Below are 16,208 nucleotides of genomic sequence, written 5' to 3' on the forward strand. Positions count from 1 at the left end.
CTAATTATAAGTACGTATACAAATTGTTATTTAAAAACCGATTAATCGGACTGCGATCTCGAAACAGAAATTCGAGATCTTAATTTTTCGAAAGAAAATATCGTATGCTTTTTTATAACATGCATATTACGTTTATATTAAATGAGACTTATAGAGACAACATTGATAATACATTGTTATTCAGTTCGATTCATTAGAAATCGAAGAGTTGGTATGCTCTATTAAACTCAGCTATCAACTACTTTTCTTTAATGTAAAAACACCGTAACAGTTTTAAGCAACATTTTATTACTTAAAATTATGGCTAATAATTTTCTAGCAATATTTGCGCCTTTATAATAATTCACAAATTTCACTATTTAATGAATTTAATACAGAAATAGACATAATAGAGTCATTAAATGTCGATAATTTGAAGCGATATCGATATATTCGATATATCCGATTGCTTCGGTAATTATTATCATCGATTAAAGCTAATCATCAATAAAATGGTCTTAAATCTGCTCTATTTATTTGAACCATTTGAATAAATAAGATGAATAAATTAAGGTAATTATTAATTAATTAATATATATTTAAAAATATTTGAACTAAGTTACGGGTAAACTAAGCTGCCATGATTTACTAGGAAAAATATCAGACACCCAGTATAGAAAAGCATTTTACACTAATGCACCGCGAGCTACTTCGTGAAGAAAGAAATAGATTCAAAGGAAAAATATGTTTTCACCGTGCGGGTGGGGACTGCACACCGATGCATAAAGCGCATAATCGTACACGCTTAGAATCTTTTGATCTTCTCTGTATATACACATAATGTATCTTAAGTGGATGTTTGTGTCACTGTCGTGAATACTCGCTTTCTCTGACAGTAGCGTACCTATGATCTTTCTCGACATCGATGCATCGATCTGTATTAGATCTACGATTAAAATCGATTTGTTAAATTTTATTTATCAAATAAAATATATGCAATGTGTTAAAATTAAGTTTAATTATATGGTTCAGAATTTTCTAATAAAATATTTGCAAATTTTAATGATAGATGAGATGTTTTTTATTTATTTGGCATTTATGATTTTATATTATTTTATTAATTGCGTCATTTTTAATAATTCTATATTTCTTATTAAATTTATTTACATACTTTCATATTTATTGATATTTATTGATATTCTTAAATTTTTCACATACATTGAAAAATTAGATTGGTCATTTAATATAGTATAATAAAAAGTATTCGTATTGTAATTTACATAATATTAAATAAAAATTAGACCGCAACGAGAAACAGAAGTAAAAATTCAGTATAATTTTTATATACGTACTATGCTTACTATTACGTTCCTGATTGGAGAAAGGGACACTTGTTTCTTATGCACGATTCAAAGCATATAATTTAGCACATGAACTAGAAATATATTTTTCAAACAAAAAACAAGGTCAAGAATAAAAAGTTTCAAAATTATTATCGTTTGTATACAAAATTTTATCCAATCATATTACAATATAAAAAATATTATTTTTGTAACAGAGAACATTCTTAAGTTAATAAGTTTTCCATACAAATATTAGTATAGCACTTTATAATAATCTTTTTACTATATATTTCTTATTTTAAAAAATAGAAATTTTTATAAAATCACCAATAGTATCAAGGAAAATGAAAACAAAATAAAACTTACTCGTATTCCTTAAAAGCAAACGGCTTTTTTTATAAAAGTATTTTATTTTAAGATTATCAAAATTTTTAAGAATATATTAAATTTATATACATAATATTTCTCAATTCATCCAATTCATTCAATTCATTAATACCAGACTCCATTAATAAATATAATTTTGCTGTAATTATTGCATGCTGACCTCTAGCGATGATATGTTACACAATAGAAGAGTAACATGTATTCTTTAATGTTTCCACATTTATGGTTGATGAAACATCAAACTTTCTAAGTTATATTCATTTTCGAATTAATCAAGAATATCAAACTATAAGTTGTGTGTGTACTATATGGATTATATGTGTTAATATTGTCACCTTTCTGAGAAGCAAAGACAGTGAAGACATAACCTTACTCATAATCAGTCATGGTATTATTTCTTTTTATTCGTTATAACCAATATTAATTAAATGTAAACAAAACGTGAATTACTTGCTATAGATTTTATAATAATAATTTTTGCCTTTGTTCAAAAGTTCATTCTACTAATTTGTTTTTTTATCACGTAAACGATTTGAAAAAATTGCATGAAATAAATAAACAAACAATTATGCAGACCATCAAAGTTTATGTTTGTATTTCCTCATTTAAATACATCTATCGTTCTGTGTCATTAAAATAAATCAAGCAGTTTTGTACTTACTACTTAATGTATATTTTATATACTTCTATAAAACATATGCTGTGCCATTTATCAAGTGGCAATTTTAGTATTTAACAATGGATGGTAACCAAGTAATGGGGAGGAAAACGATAAAACTTATTATAGATACATTCTTATAGTGAATATCAAATTGAAAGATTATTGTGTAAACCTTTTCACATGAAATTCAAGAACTCTGTTTCTGAATTTTTATATGAACAAATGTATTTATTTGTCAAGGGTTATATCCAGCCCTCATATCTACATTTCTTGTATAGAAATGTACAACATTTCTTTAACATTGTATAACAGACAAATATTTTTCCCTTTAATTCAATTTTCAGGTAATTCTAATTGACAATTCATTTTTAATATCCAATTTTAATATCAAAGCTAAGTTTCACATATAACCTCATGTATACATTTACTTTGTCAAAAAAATGTATACTATGAAATACAGTTTTAAGTCCATCATTTATTATATCTTATGTATAGACTTCTATTATAATTTATAGGTTTTATTTAAAAATATGTGTGCCACTAAATTTATATTCGTATTATTTTTTCCTTATTAAATTTGAAACTATTTTATATGAACCATGAAAATTTCTTTTATTAATATCTAAAATGTGGGAAAATAAACTGACAGTCTATTTGAATTATAAATTTACATCAAAGTTTTTGTTACTTGTCTTTTTAAGGTACTTAACTTTAATCTTTTTCAAAAAATACAACAAAAAGAAATATTATGAAGAATTTAACAACAAAACAATTACAAAGAATAGAAAAAAAGAAAAAGAAGATGGCTGCACTTCTGGAAATAACTAAATTAAATGATAAAGATAGAGAAGCTAAAATGCTTGCTCTTAAGAAAGCTGTTAGTATACTTGACTGAGTTATAATATTTTTGTTGTGAAGTTCATATGATAAATATTATTTTAGTCTATAGAAGCAGATCAGTCAAATGCAAATGATACAGACAGCAGTGAAGTCTCCATGGAAGATAATGTCACACGTAAACGTCCATGTAATGAAGATTTAAAAGAAACTCTTTTGGAAGATTCTACTAAAAAAGAAAATGTAGGAGGTATAGAAGAATCAAATACACTTGCTAACAAAAAGCCTAGGTTTGTATACTGTAAAATGTTTGTATATATATATATATATATTTAGTGTGATATATAATAATATAAATTATTTTTATTTGGCAATACAGATTAAGTGGAGATGAGTATCTAAAATTGAAACAGGAATTAAGAGAACGTAAAAAGAGACTTAAAATAATACCTCGATTTCATTTAAAAGTAGCTGGTGAAAGTGCTAGCTTAACTATTAATGTTAAAAGTGAAAACAGGATTCCTATTTTTCTTAGTGATATACAACATTTATTATTGTATTCATTACATGGTCATCACTCACCCTATGTGCCAGCAAGATGGTGTCACCTTGAAAAATATAATAGGGTAATATAAATATTGAACATATATAATATTAAAAATTTCTGAAATATCGTTAAACATTAAACATTTTTTAAAAAGGTCACACACACTGTGGTTCTTGTTGTTGAAGGGCTTTCCCTGTATCATTTTATGGCTTATGAAAGTATGTTTCCACATATAACATCAAAGTTGGAACATAGAGTAGAAGTTGTAACACCTACAGCATATGGAGGGTCTGTAATAGAGGATCTTGCAGCTGTTCCCATAACCGGGATGCAAAGCGATAAATTACTTAAACGTATGTACATTTTAAAATACTATTTGTTATAATATGTAACAAGCATACATGATGTATAATTTTCTAGAATATGGATCATTAGAGGCTGCATTACAAAATAACAGCGATGTAATAAAATTATTACTGACTGTTTTCCCAATGCATAGAGATCCATCAACAAATGCGGAAAAGTTTAAAACAGAATATGGCCTCCCAAAGACTGATAAATTCCCCCGTACACTATTACTTCTATCTTTATGTCAAATGGTAGAAGAAAATTATCCTGTCCCATTAAAGGGTGAACTAGCAAAAAAGTTAGTACCAATAATAAAAATATTCCGAATTAAATTTATACATTAAATAAATAAATATTTTATGTTTAGATACGGAAATTACATAATGACAAAGGATGTTTATGTAGAAGCTAATGAAAAATCTCCAATGTTTGGTCTAGACTGTGAAATGTGTAAAACAACTATTGGAGAATTGGAATTAACGAGAATATCTCTCGTGGATGAAAGTATGAATGTAAGTTCAATTTCAAAATTATTATGAGGAGGGTATCCAAATTCTATTAAATTCTTGTCACAGGTTATTTATGATAGTCTGGTAAAACCAGATAATCGTATCGTTGATTATCTTACTCAATTCAGTGGTATAACAAAAGAAATGTTGGAAGGTGTCACAACTACGTTGTCTGATGTTCAACAAACGTTACGAAAGTTACTTCCCGCAGATGCAATTCTAGTAGGACAAAGTTTAAATTCTGATCTTCATACATTAAAAATGATGCATCCATACATTATTGATACATCTGTTATTTTCAATATTACTGGTGACAGGTGCACGACTTATTTTCTTTATATAACAGTTATATTCCCACAAAAATTTTCCTATGCAAATATTTAATTACAGATATCGAAAGACAAAGTTACAAATTTTAGCAAGGGAATTTCTTGGTGAAAGAATACAAGAAAGTAGTTCTGGTCATTGTTCAACTCAAGATTCACAGGCTTCTATGAAATTAGTGCAATTAAAATTAGCAAATAGTGTGGATTATGGAGATGCTGTGTTACTTGGTCGTTGCAACATGGAAATATTGAAAATGAAACCAGAGAAAAGGACAGATAATCAGCAATCATTAAAAATTGAAATACGGAAGTATGCTACATCAATTTTCAAACATGTAACGAAGGATCAAAAAACTGCTGCCATTGTGGGTAATGGAGAAGTTATGAACGAATATTCTAGATATTTAACTTCTTCTATCAACATTATGGATGATGAAAATTTCGACAAAAACGATCAAGTGTGTGCCTCAACCATAAATTGAATTATTAAGGAATCGATTATTCGAATTATTAATGTCTACTATTCGTATTATCACAATTTTATTGTTATTACAGGTACGTCTTGTAGTGGCAGACAATAATAAACAAGCCGTCCTGCGAGCTACACAAATAGTCATGGAACATGCCTTTACTTTATGTCATGTTAGGATAGGACAAGAAAAATTAAAAAGTGATAAAATAGAAAAGACGTTCCGCACTGTAAATAAATGGGTACATAAATTATGGCAGCATATGGCAGTGAATGGTTTAGCATGTGTTATATTTGCGGGAGAAAATAATGCAGCAAATGGTGCTTGTTTTTTGAATCTGAAGAGAGAAATACCTGAAGATTATACAATACGCACTTAAAAATAAAAAAATTTATCATTTGTATACTAATTTAAAAGGAAATTATTAAAGAACTATCTTTCTAGTAATATGAATTGTAAAGAAATGTATGACAAACTAGAAAAGTCTCGTACCGACTAATTTCCATTCGATAATTATTTTATAAAAATGTACAAATATTGTATTATTAATAAACTTTTTTATTCCTTGTAAATTTAATAAAAATCTTTATAATATATATATAAGTTCTATTGGATATAGCACATACATTTACGAAATGGACAAGAAATTAAAGAGAATATCGAATTTAATTAGATTGATTTTCGTTATTTTCATCTTAAATATTAAAAATTTGTTTCTATAAAGACGATATATTATCATACAGAATAGGGGTTATTTGAAAAATGTAACACTAATAAACATGATAAAGTTAGGAGTTATGAACAAAAACGAATATCTATATTGTTTTATTTTTATACTACATCTTAATTTACCATATAGAGCGAATTAGCTATAATGAAGCAAGCAAAGTTTAATACGGATGCTTTATACTTGGACATTTTACCAATAAAAATATGATTTTGACTAAAATATAATCGCACTTTATATTAAAAAATATATGGTACATTATTTTATACTAACAATAAATTACAAGATGAAAAATAACCATAATTATTAAAACCAAAAGTAAAACGACTTTTAGTTTAGTATCTTTCAATTTTTCGAAATTACAATAAAAAAGCGAATATGTAAGCATTAGAATAATCAGTATTATTAAGATAATTCTGGAAATAGTAAGCAATGTATTAATCATTTTTATCCAAATTGCATTGTAAACAAAAAAGATCGCTTTAATAACTAATACTTGAAACTATTCTATAATGCCTACAGATCATATAACGTGGAATATCAATTAAAAGTTTAGTATGGCTTATCATAAAACTTTCCTTTATCCGATGACTTTTGCTTTTGCAAATATGTTAAATAAGCAGAAATATGTTGTCGTGGATTCCTAGCAAGCATTTTTTCTCGGAATAAACCCGCTATTGGAGCTTTTTTTTTCTTTTTAATTGTTTCAATATCGACGACACTAAATTCAGTTGTATTTCCAGCACAACTTGGTAGAGTAATATCATCTTCTATGTACATATTCTTCATCTTTTTAGGTTTGAAACTGCACATTGGAGATAGGGAAGATTTTTCTTCTGATAATTTTCTCTTTTTTGATGATTTTAATGGAACATCCGATAAATTTTTAACAACGTAATCCGGAAGCTTTTTAATACCTTTTTCTTGTATGTCCGTTTTACTAAATTCTGTTACCTGATTTTTGGATTTCGATTGTTTAATCTTAATTTCTTTTTGTTTTTGCATCTTTTCATTGTGTTCTCTTTGTTTCTTTTTTCTCGCTTCTTTGTTGGCTTTAATATTATCAGCAGTACGTTTTAAATCTTTTAACGCTTCATCTCGAGCTTTAGAGAATGTAATCATTTCTGGTCCCTCATCAGAATCTGATACTGCATTGTAAAACTGTTGTGTTTTATTAGATGCTACAGTATATTTTATATTATCTGTCTTCACACCTTCTAATAATTGCTTTTGCTTTTTCTTTGATGATTTTTGAACTGAAGTGTTTTCCTCCTGATCTGAAACATCACTTGATAATTTCTGCTTTTTCTTAGGAACCTTTTTAGGTGGAACTTCTTCATATTGCAAAGCATCATCTTCTGACAATAATTCCCTTTTTTTCTTAGGCAACTTTTCAAGCAATGCTTTTTTCTCTTGCAAAACAGTATCTTTTGCTAATAATTTCTGCTTGTTCTTAAGCAGTTGCTCGTTTGGAATATCGTCACCTGATAAAACGACTGAAACCTTTTTCTTCTTTTTCTTTATCATTTTAGTCTTTTCATTTGTCGAATCTTGAACGTCTTGAACATCTCGAACTTTTTTCTCTTTTTTCTTCTTCTTCTTTATTTCGTTATGTATTTTTTCATCTTGACTTTCTGATTTTATTTCAGTAACTTGTTCATCTGATTCTTCTTGCATTTGCACATCGGTATTATTTCTTTTCTTCTTCTTCTTCCTTTTTTTCTTATTTTCCTTTTCTGTTTCATCATTGTTGTCAAAATTGCTAGTGGGAACAAATTGTTTAGTTGTCTTTAGTAATTTTGAATCATTATTTTCTGGGAAATCAGTTTCAGATAAAGTAGACTTAGTAACTTTTTCAACTATTGGTTGCTTTCGTTTTTTACGTTTCTTTTGACGATCACTTTCTAATATGTTCTCTGCTACTTTAAGCAGCTTTTTCTTTAATGAATCATTTGGACTTGGTGCTGCTTTTGTGCTTTGTTCATCATTGTTTTCATTTTCTTCTTCACCTTGGTCATTCTGTTCATTACTATTACTAGTATTTGTTAATTTTTTAAAATTAGCATTTAATATTGGTGCACTTTCATTTAATTTCATTTGTCTTAAGTACTTTGTTGTAGGTGTTTCATTCCCTAAAACTATTGTTGATTTGTTTAATTCTGGTACTTTAGATGACATTGGTCTTGAAAGATTTGTTTTTGTTGTTAAGTCAGTTAATTCAGATGGAAGACTTCTATGCATGAGAGTTTCATTGTTTTTTATGCTTCTTAATTTCTTTACATTTTGTTCTTCCTTTAATGTCAAGTCTTTGTCATTTTCCTCATCAAGGGAGTCATTTTCTTCAGCACCACAGGTTTTGACATTAAGTTTCTCTTGTTTAGATATACTTATTTTGGGAGTACTACATTCCATTGATTTACGAAGTTTTAATACTTTTGTATCAAATATTAATTGGGAGTCATTTAATGACTGTTCTACACTTTTAACTGTAAATTCTGTAGAGTTTCGCTTTTGTTTCTTTCTTTTTGTTTCAAAAGATAAATCAGGGTAATTATCTCCCTTTTCATTTTCTTTTATCTGGGATCTATCTGTTTTAAGATTCTTCTTCTTTTTCTTGTCACTTCTAATGGTTTGAGACATACTTAAATCACCAGATTTTCTTGATGTATTTTTTTCTTCATTAGAAGCATCTGTCTCCTTACTTACATTTTTTTCAGCGATATTTTCTTTATCATTTTCATGTTGTTCTTTCTGAATTGTTTCTTGTCCTATCTCTTCTTCATCATCTCTCTGATCTTCTTTAGTCTGCTCCTCATTTTGTAATTTATCATTTTCAATACTCTCATCTTTATTCTCCTCACTTTCATCTTCTTCTTCATCTTCAATTTCATCATCATCAACTACAAAATCTGCAAGATCTGACCCATTATCATCTGGGTCTGATGATTCTGTTTCTGATGCTCTACATTCATCTCCTGGTACATCATCATCAGAAAACTTTGCAACATCTTTACCATAAAAATTATATTCTTTTTGGACATCAGAATCTATAGTGCTATTAGATTCATTATCATTGTCGTTGTTACTATCGCTTGTCCCGCAAAATAAAAACTTAGGTATTTCCAATTTATTTTGTGAATCATCGGAATTTTGAGTTTCATTAGAATCGGATCCCATGTTTGCTATTGTCGAAAAATTTCTGTTCAATTTTTTCTTTGTTGCACTGTTTTGCTTTTCGCGAACTTTTTTTAAATCATAGTCAGACTCTTCCGAATTTTCATCTAACTGTTGTGGTTTCATCTTTTCCTTTGAAGTATTTAACGACTGATTTGTCCCATTTTTCTTAGCAGATGTAACTGTATTTTCATTACAATTAGATTTATTTAAAGATTTCAGTTTATTTACAGTTTCAGCTGCATTAGATTCTTCAAGTCTATTTGCCCCTTGTACTGACTTATTAAGAGATTTTCGTCCTTTTGGGACATCTTCAGACAATTTACTTTTATTTAATGATACATTTTCTTCCCCTTCAATTGTCTCATATGATTCAGATAAACTGTTATTTTTTAACGATTTCCGGAGGGACATATTACTGTTAGAAGTAGAGTATTTATTACTATCTTTCGTCGTAGACGTATTCTCACCAACATTAATTGATATTTCTACATCTTTTGTAATATTTTTTGTATCTTCTACTGCATTTCTATTTTCTTCTTCATCGTTATTTTCGTTTTGTTTCGTGTTCTTCCGTTTTTTTCCTTTGGGAGATTTATCCTTACTATCATTTAATTTACATTCATCTTGTGATATATCCATTAAATTATTTTCATTTTTTGCTTTCATAGAATCTGAATGTACTTTTAATATAACGGTATCATCTGAATCATAATCAAAAGATATTTTCTCCTTGTTTGTTTTTAAATTTTCCGCGGCTAACCATGCCTCTCTATCGACTAAAACAAGATCACATTCGGCTTCACTTTCATTTTCAGTTGTCTTTGAATGTATAGAATTTTTGTCCATATCATTATTCTTTTCTTTCCATTCACTGGCTGAGATATCTTGAAATGTATGTGACACACTAGTATCAGAATCGTTATCATCAGCTTTTATATTTTCTTGACATTCTTCAGAGGTCACTTGGATAGTGTTTGTATGTTTTTCATTTGATTCTAATTTGTTTTGATATTGTTTCTTCAATTTTAAAGGATCAGTAGAATCATCCAGTACAGAAACTTTCTTTGACTGTTCTCCTCTTTCTGGTGCTTCTTCAACAAATTCAGCAGCAGTCTCTGTAACAATGGAAGAGTCACTACTTTTAATCACATTAGTTACATTAGCTTCATTCATATTAATTAATGTAGAATCCTCTATGCTCATATGAGCATCCGAGGATTTTAACAAATTGCTCGTATTAGGAGATAAATTATTTGTTTCACTTATGTTTTTTAAACAAGGTACATCCTCATGCTTTGAAATAGTTAAATGTTGAGTATCTGAAACTGATTTCACATCCACTAAATTTGACGAATCTATATTACTTAATTTAGGAGATAAAATCAACTTTATACAACTTATGTCATCATTTTCATGCACATTTTCTGACGTATTTAAGTTATCACTTTTACTTTTCGTGTCATACTGATCATCAGTTATACATTGATTTATATCATTTTGTTCAGATTCTTCATTTTCATTTATATTTTCCTTTGTATTTGAAACATCTATTTCGATGCTTACATTTGCATTACTTGCATGAACGTAAGCTTTCTTTGATTCTACATTCAATTCAATACCAATTTCTGTAGATTTATTATCATCTACTGTATTTATATCTTCTGCAAGCTCCATACTTTCAACATTATCGTTTGAACTTGCATTTGTAAATACTACTTGTGTAGGACCATTTTTATCTAAACTTTCACTATATGAACTTCCAATGACTGATTCTGTTTTTGTACCTACTACTAAGTTTTGCATATTATTAGAATTGTCTTCTTCATTCATTGAAATATCCAGACCTTCAGTTGGTAAATTACTAATTACACCAGCATTAACTTCTTTCATAGAAACATTTTCATTTGCCATTTCTAATGATTGTTTAGAATGACGACGTTTTGGCGATACACTTGTTTCAACGCAAGGATATTTGCATTTTTCTTCGGTTGACACATTTGCATTCAAATTATTTATAGATACGTGTTTCGGACTTTGTTGTGTATTAGAAATTGCATTCTTTATATCCTGTAAGTCAGTAACAATATTTGTTGTAAGATTCTCTTTATTATTATGACCATCATGTTTTTCCATTGGATTATTTAAATCTTCAATAAATGTGTTTTCATCTTTATTTTGTGGAAGTATTTTAGATTCATTATCTATTAAGGATTCTGCTTCATTTGTATTATCTACAGGCAGTGTTTTGCTACTTTCTAGTATATTTTTATCTGATATTTTCTTATCAGTAAATACATCCTTTTCAATATCTTCAAATTTATTTGAAGAAACATTTTCTGGAGGGTCGTTGTGTGGTCCCTTAACTGTTGTAAATGTAAATATCAGTTAGTTCTTATATTAATTTTTATTAAGAAATGTTATTCTAGAACTTTTTAGTTATATAATTTTGTCGAATTTTATACAGATAAAGAACTATTTTTGTAATAGATTGCAATCTGATTGCAATTAATATAGAATACTGAAGTATAACAATAAATTAAACTTACCATCATCTTCTGAATGTTTTTCATTTATACTGTTACGACTTGTATTGAGTTTGTTTTTCAAAGTTGGCAATGATTCGTTTTTCGATGATGTCTTAGGGGAATTTTCTGCACCTACAATTCCATATGGAATTACAGAATTAAAATTTTTTTAATTTAAATATATTTTCAAAATATAATATACCTGATTCTCTAATTTCAATAAGATCAGGTAATGTGCGATCTAATGTCACCACTGGATACTTCATATATTCTCCTTTTTCTTCTACTACTGGTTCTGACATTAGTACCGAAGTTCGTCTTCTTGTCTTAATAGGTGTATTGACTAATTCACTGTACTGTTGTTTATTTGGCGTATTAGCTTCGGGCCCCACGGAACTAGCTCTTACATTACGTTTAACAAGTCTCGATGCTGGTTGTGGAGATTTTGCTTCTGAACCGGCTCTTGTAAAACGTTTACTAAACAATAGGTATATACAAAACAAACATAAAACAAAAATTCATACATATAAATTAATCATTAATCATTACAGATACCTTTTTCGAGTATTTGTTTTATTACTATCATTGGAAGTGTTATTTCTAGCTTTCTTTGTCGGTGTGCCAACATCTGATTCTGGGATTTCGTTAACATCTGAGGATATAGAACTTATTCTAGAACGTAAAGTTCGTCGAGTTTCATTGATAGCAGAATTGTCCATAGCACTGGCTCGTTGCCTTGTGATTCTAGAAGTTTGTGTAGTGCTAACGATGCTCGAGTCGCTTAAAGGCGATTCGGGCGAAGATTCATTTTGTTTAACGTTTGGCTTAATTCGGGAGCTGCGACGAAGTGGAGAATCAGCCGATATTACCTCGATATTGGCACGGGTTTTGCGACCTTATATTTTAAAGGGAAGATAAAGAAAAATATAGTAATACAATCAAATTTCGTGAGATATCAATTATTTACTCCAAGATGACTTGAAATAACGTTTACACAGACTGTATATTACGTTGTTAAATTGATAAAAGTACAACATACAACTTCGAATCGACCGTTAGATTCAGCAACTGAGTGAACCGCGTGCGCATAGAAACCAAAAAATGAAAAATACAAACCAGGTTTCACATCTATTTCTTCATCTGATTCCTTTATAAGACGCGACATTTTTTTTACTGTTTACACTATATACCAACAATAAGTCGTATAAAAAAGATAGTAATCAATAAGGGGTTACGTATTAACACGTGTTTATTCTCTGAATTTAAACTGACGACACACTCAACCTTCACCACATTGCGCGCGGATCGTCCGTTGTAGAAAATGCACTCAGAGCCACCAAGTGACAAAATTCAGCGATATTTCAATTTCTTCAATAAATCCGTTAAAAGAAATCTCTTTTAGGTAATTTAAACAATCAAAAGATAATATTGTTTATATAAAAAAGTGCACATTTTTATTATTTCTTTATTATTTGTATTGTTCTACTCGAAGTAATAAAACTTATAGTTTTTTAACATAAAAATTAATTCGTAACCATTGTGAAAAGTGCGGGAAATTAATAAAGGAAATATGTAAATCAGTGCAACACCGATAATGCAACCAGAGAGTAGGAAATATTCTTCTGTAAGTTTAGTTTTAATACTATCTAGATTTACATAAAATAATGATTTGCTTGAAATCAATATTTATCAGTAATAACAAATAATTTTACAGTAGAAATGCATGTTTTAGCGAAAGAAATCACATGTGTTCGTAATATTGCTATTCGTTTTGTATTAATTCGTTTATATTAATGCATAAATTATTAATCTTTATATATTTATTTAATAGATTTATTTGTATAAGTTATATTTTAAATTATTCAAATATATGTTTCTTTAAATTATGTAGTACCAAGCCCGGCTAGCTCAGTCGGTAGAGCATGAGACTCTTAATCTCAGGGTCGTGGGTTCGAGCCCCACGTTGGGCGGATATTTTTTCTTCTCTTTATCTTTTTTAAAATTATTTTCAATATCATCACGTTGCAATTTATACACATTCTGTAACCCATATATAGTATTATATATAAAATGTGCACCTATTTTCTAGTGTCTCAACATTTCTTTATTTTCTCAACTTCGTTTTTACGTTTCTTAGTGTTACTTTCTGTGATTATAACCTGTTCTCATCATTTATTTTCAAGCAAACACATATCCTTGATGAAAGGCGAACTGTACATTAGTATGCATGACAAATCATCTCAAATATATAATGCCTACAAGGACGTTACTGCAAAAAAGAACACGTTTCTACAGCAATTTATTTAGTCCTTTTTTGCGTGGTTGATCACCATCAATAATAGCTGGATCGTCCACTTCGAGCTAAAAAAATGCATTATCGAAAAGTGCGTATATCATGAAGAAATCAGACTTGTAACAATAGTGATTCACATGATTTATCTTCTTCAATAATTTACACGGGGTATCAACATATAAATATTTACAAGTTGATCTGATTCGGGATATTTTGAAAAAGAAAAATCATTTCAGTTGAAATACTTTGGTGAATGTAGAACAAAATAGTGTCCAAAATTGTGCGTTGCGTGACTGACGTATGCGTAGAACTGAATTTTTTACCTGTGAACTTTGAAGAGCTGAGTTCAAGTAAAAACGTGATAGAGATAAAAATAAAAAAATATATGTAGTGTCTTTTTAATAGCATTTAGATCATATTTTAGCAATATAGGTAAATGCACATAAGCGAATTTACTTGAGAGATTGGAAAATGCATTTTATCGTGGAACTTACAGGTAAATCGATATTATAAGCAATTTAATGTAATTAGTAAGTATTCGTGGATTTATGGCAAATTTAAATGTGGAAACGTGTATAGGAAGCATATAATATAGAGAAACGTATAAAATATCGAAGATAAACCATATTATAATATTTAGTGGGACACGTGGGTATATTATTTTATAACTTATAATATTCATTATAATATATACAGGCGAATAAATTTAGGTTCCATTGCATTAATTGCGTTTATAAAAATGTGAGTCTGCATAAAATATTTATTGTTGGTACCAGACATATTACAACGCAATCTAGTAATTAATTCTTAGCGAAGGAATATTAATCAAATGAATGTTTTTCGAGTTATCAATGCTACAATACTTCGAGTTATCAATTACTACAGCAGTTTTCTAAATGTACTTATATTAATATTAAAAAGCGATCGATTATAGAATTCAAAGAGCCACTGTTCTTATTACACGTTATGAACATTTTTCGGTTATTCTATTTGTTAATTAATAATTCCAATATATATATGAAAAAATACGTCTTAATTCTTACGATTCTGCAGTAATAATTTCAATAGGATAACGTAAATCAAGAATATTATACCTATATAAAAATAATATTATACATACATATCACTTAATTTAAACTAAACTCTAAATCATGCAATACGAGAAAAATTGACCAATACTTATTTATTTTTATTTCCAGTAATTTCATTTTATTTTATTATATCAGTGTTATAATTCCTAAAAAAATATAAGAAAATTTCAAAAATGTTCGCCAATAATATTGATAATATATCTATGGAACAGCATAATTTAAAATATTATTTACGAAATACTAGTTACAAAAATATTAATATTGTACTTCTAACGTCCAGATAGGCCATTGATTATTATGCTGTGTTTTGTGTTTACGATCGTGTTTGCGCGTCTGACTCTTCTCAATGCTTCACTACTTAGGGAGCGTGAGACCTCTTTATCTTTGATTCTTTATCGCCAAATATAAATACGAATCATCTCACGTTGCGAAATATCAGGTTTTTAAACCTGTAAGCTTATATTGACAAAATATTGGGATTTACAATCGATAGCTCGTGTTACAATATATTAAGACACGTGAAAAATCGTGTAGCAAAACATTGGAATAATATAATACATTGAAAAATATGATATAATAAAATAAAAAATAGATCGGAAAAATAGACTTATTTTCGTTTCTTCGACGCATGATATTTCTTTAGTGAGAAAATTTATAAATCTTAAATGAAATGTTAATATAAAAATAATACATTAAATAACTGTAAGAGACACGTTTTAAAAATATCTATATCTCGATTACGCAACAAAACATCGGCTGTATTGACGTTATTTTAAAACGTTCAGCCAACCTTAGAATTCAACGATACAGCGTGTTCGCCGTCACGAAAAGGAATGACTCTGCTACAGAAATGCAAGGGGCTCGTTGCCTCGTCCATGAGGTATATGAGGTAATGTCATTCTTTGTCGGTTATCCTGTTTTTTGTATAGTATACTTGGTATATATAGTATACTTGGCATATACAGTATACTATATAAGATACTTCGGC

General features: G+C 28.5%; 2 protein-coding genes and 1 non-coding gene across 8 annotated transcripts; 2 read left to right on the forward strand and 1 right to left on the reverse strand.

Moving 5' to 3' along the window:
- Nucleotides 1-1,868: 1,868 nt before the first annotated feature.
- Nucleotides 1,869-5,934, forward strand: LOC117235024 (RNA exonuclease 5). 5 transcript variants are annotated; one of them, XM_033496661.1, is made up of 10 exons: nt 1,869-2,097; nt 3,072-3,247; nt 3,313-3,497; nt 3,587-3,833; nt 3,909-4,107; nt 4,175-4,400; nt 4,470-4,614; nt 4,678-4,928; nt 5,002-5,395; nt 5,493-5,786. In XM_033496661.1, exons 2-10 carry the CDS (start codon nt 3,119-3,121, stop codon nt 5,784-5,786), a joined length of 2,070 nt encoding a protein of 689 aa, XP_033352552.1. In that variant the 5' UTR covers nt 1,869-2,097; nt 3,072-3,118. The 5 variants fall into 5 exon arrangements, with proteins under 5 accessions (XP_033352552.1, XP_033352553.1, XP_033352555.1 ...); XM_033496662.1 differs by having other exon boundaries at nt 3,112-3,247; XM_033496664.1 differs by lacking the exon at nt 3,072-3,247 and having other exon boundaries at nt 5,493-5,932.
- A 255-nt stretch (nt 5,935-6,189) lies between these two features.
- LOC117235023 (uncharacterized protein PF13_0277-like) lies at nt 6,190-13,157 on the reverse strand. 2 transcript variants are annotated; one of them, XM_033496660.1, is made up of 5 exons: nt 12,953-13,157; nt 12,392-12,731; nt 12,039-12,313; nt 11,858-11,968; nt 6,190-10,426 (listed from the first exon to the last, which is right to left on the reverse strand). In XM_033496660.1, exons 1-5 carry the CDS (start codon nt 12,999-13,001, stop codon nt 6,687-6,689), a joined length of 4,515 nt encoding a protein of 1,504 aa, XP_033352551.1. In that variant the 5' UTR covers nt 13,002-13,157; the 3' UTR covers nt 6,190-6,686. The 2 variants fall into 2 exon arrangements, with proteins under 2 accessions (XP_033352551.1, XP_033352550.1); XM_033496659.1 differs by having other exon boundaries at nt 6,190-11,674.
- Nucleotides 13,158-13,733: 576 nt separating this feature from the next.
- On the forward strand, nt 13,734-13,806 carry Trnak-cuu. The gene has a single exon. It is a non-coding gene; the product is annotated as a tRNA-Lys (tRNA).
- The last annotated feature ends 2,402 nt before the right edge of the window (nt 13,807-16,208 follow it).

This window comes from Bombus vosnesenskii, unplaced genomic scaffold (assembly GCF_011952255.1).
Source record: "Bombus vosnesenskii isolate JDL3184/JDL3185 unplaced genomic scaffold, Bvos_JDL3184-5_v1.1 scf7180000013314, whole genome shotgun sequence".
Lineage (NCBI taxonomy): Eukaryota > Metazoa > Arthropoda > Insecta > Hymenoptera > Apidae > Bombus > Bombus vosnesenskii.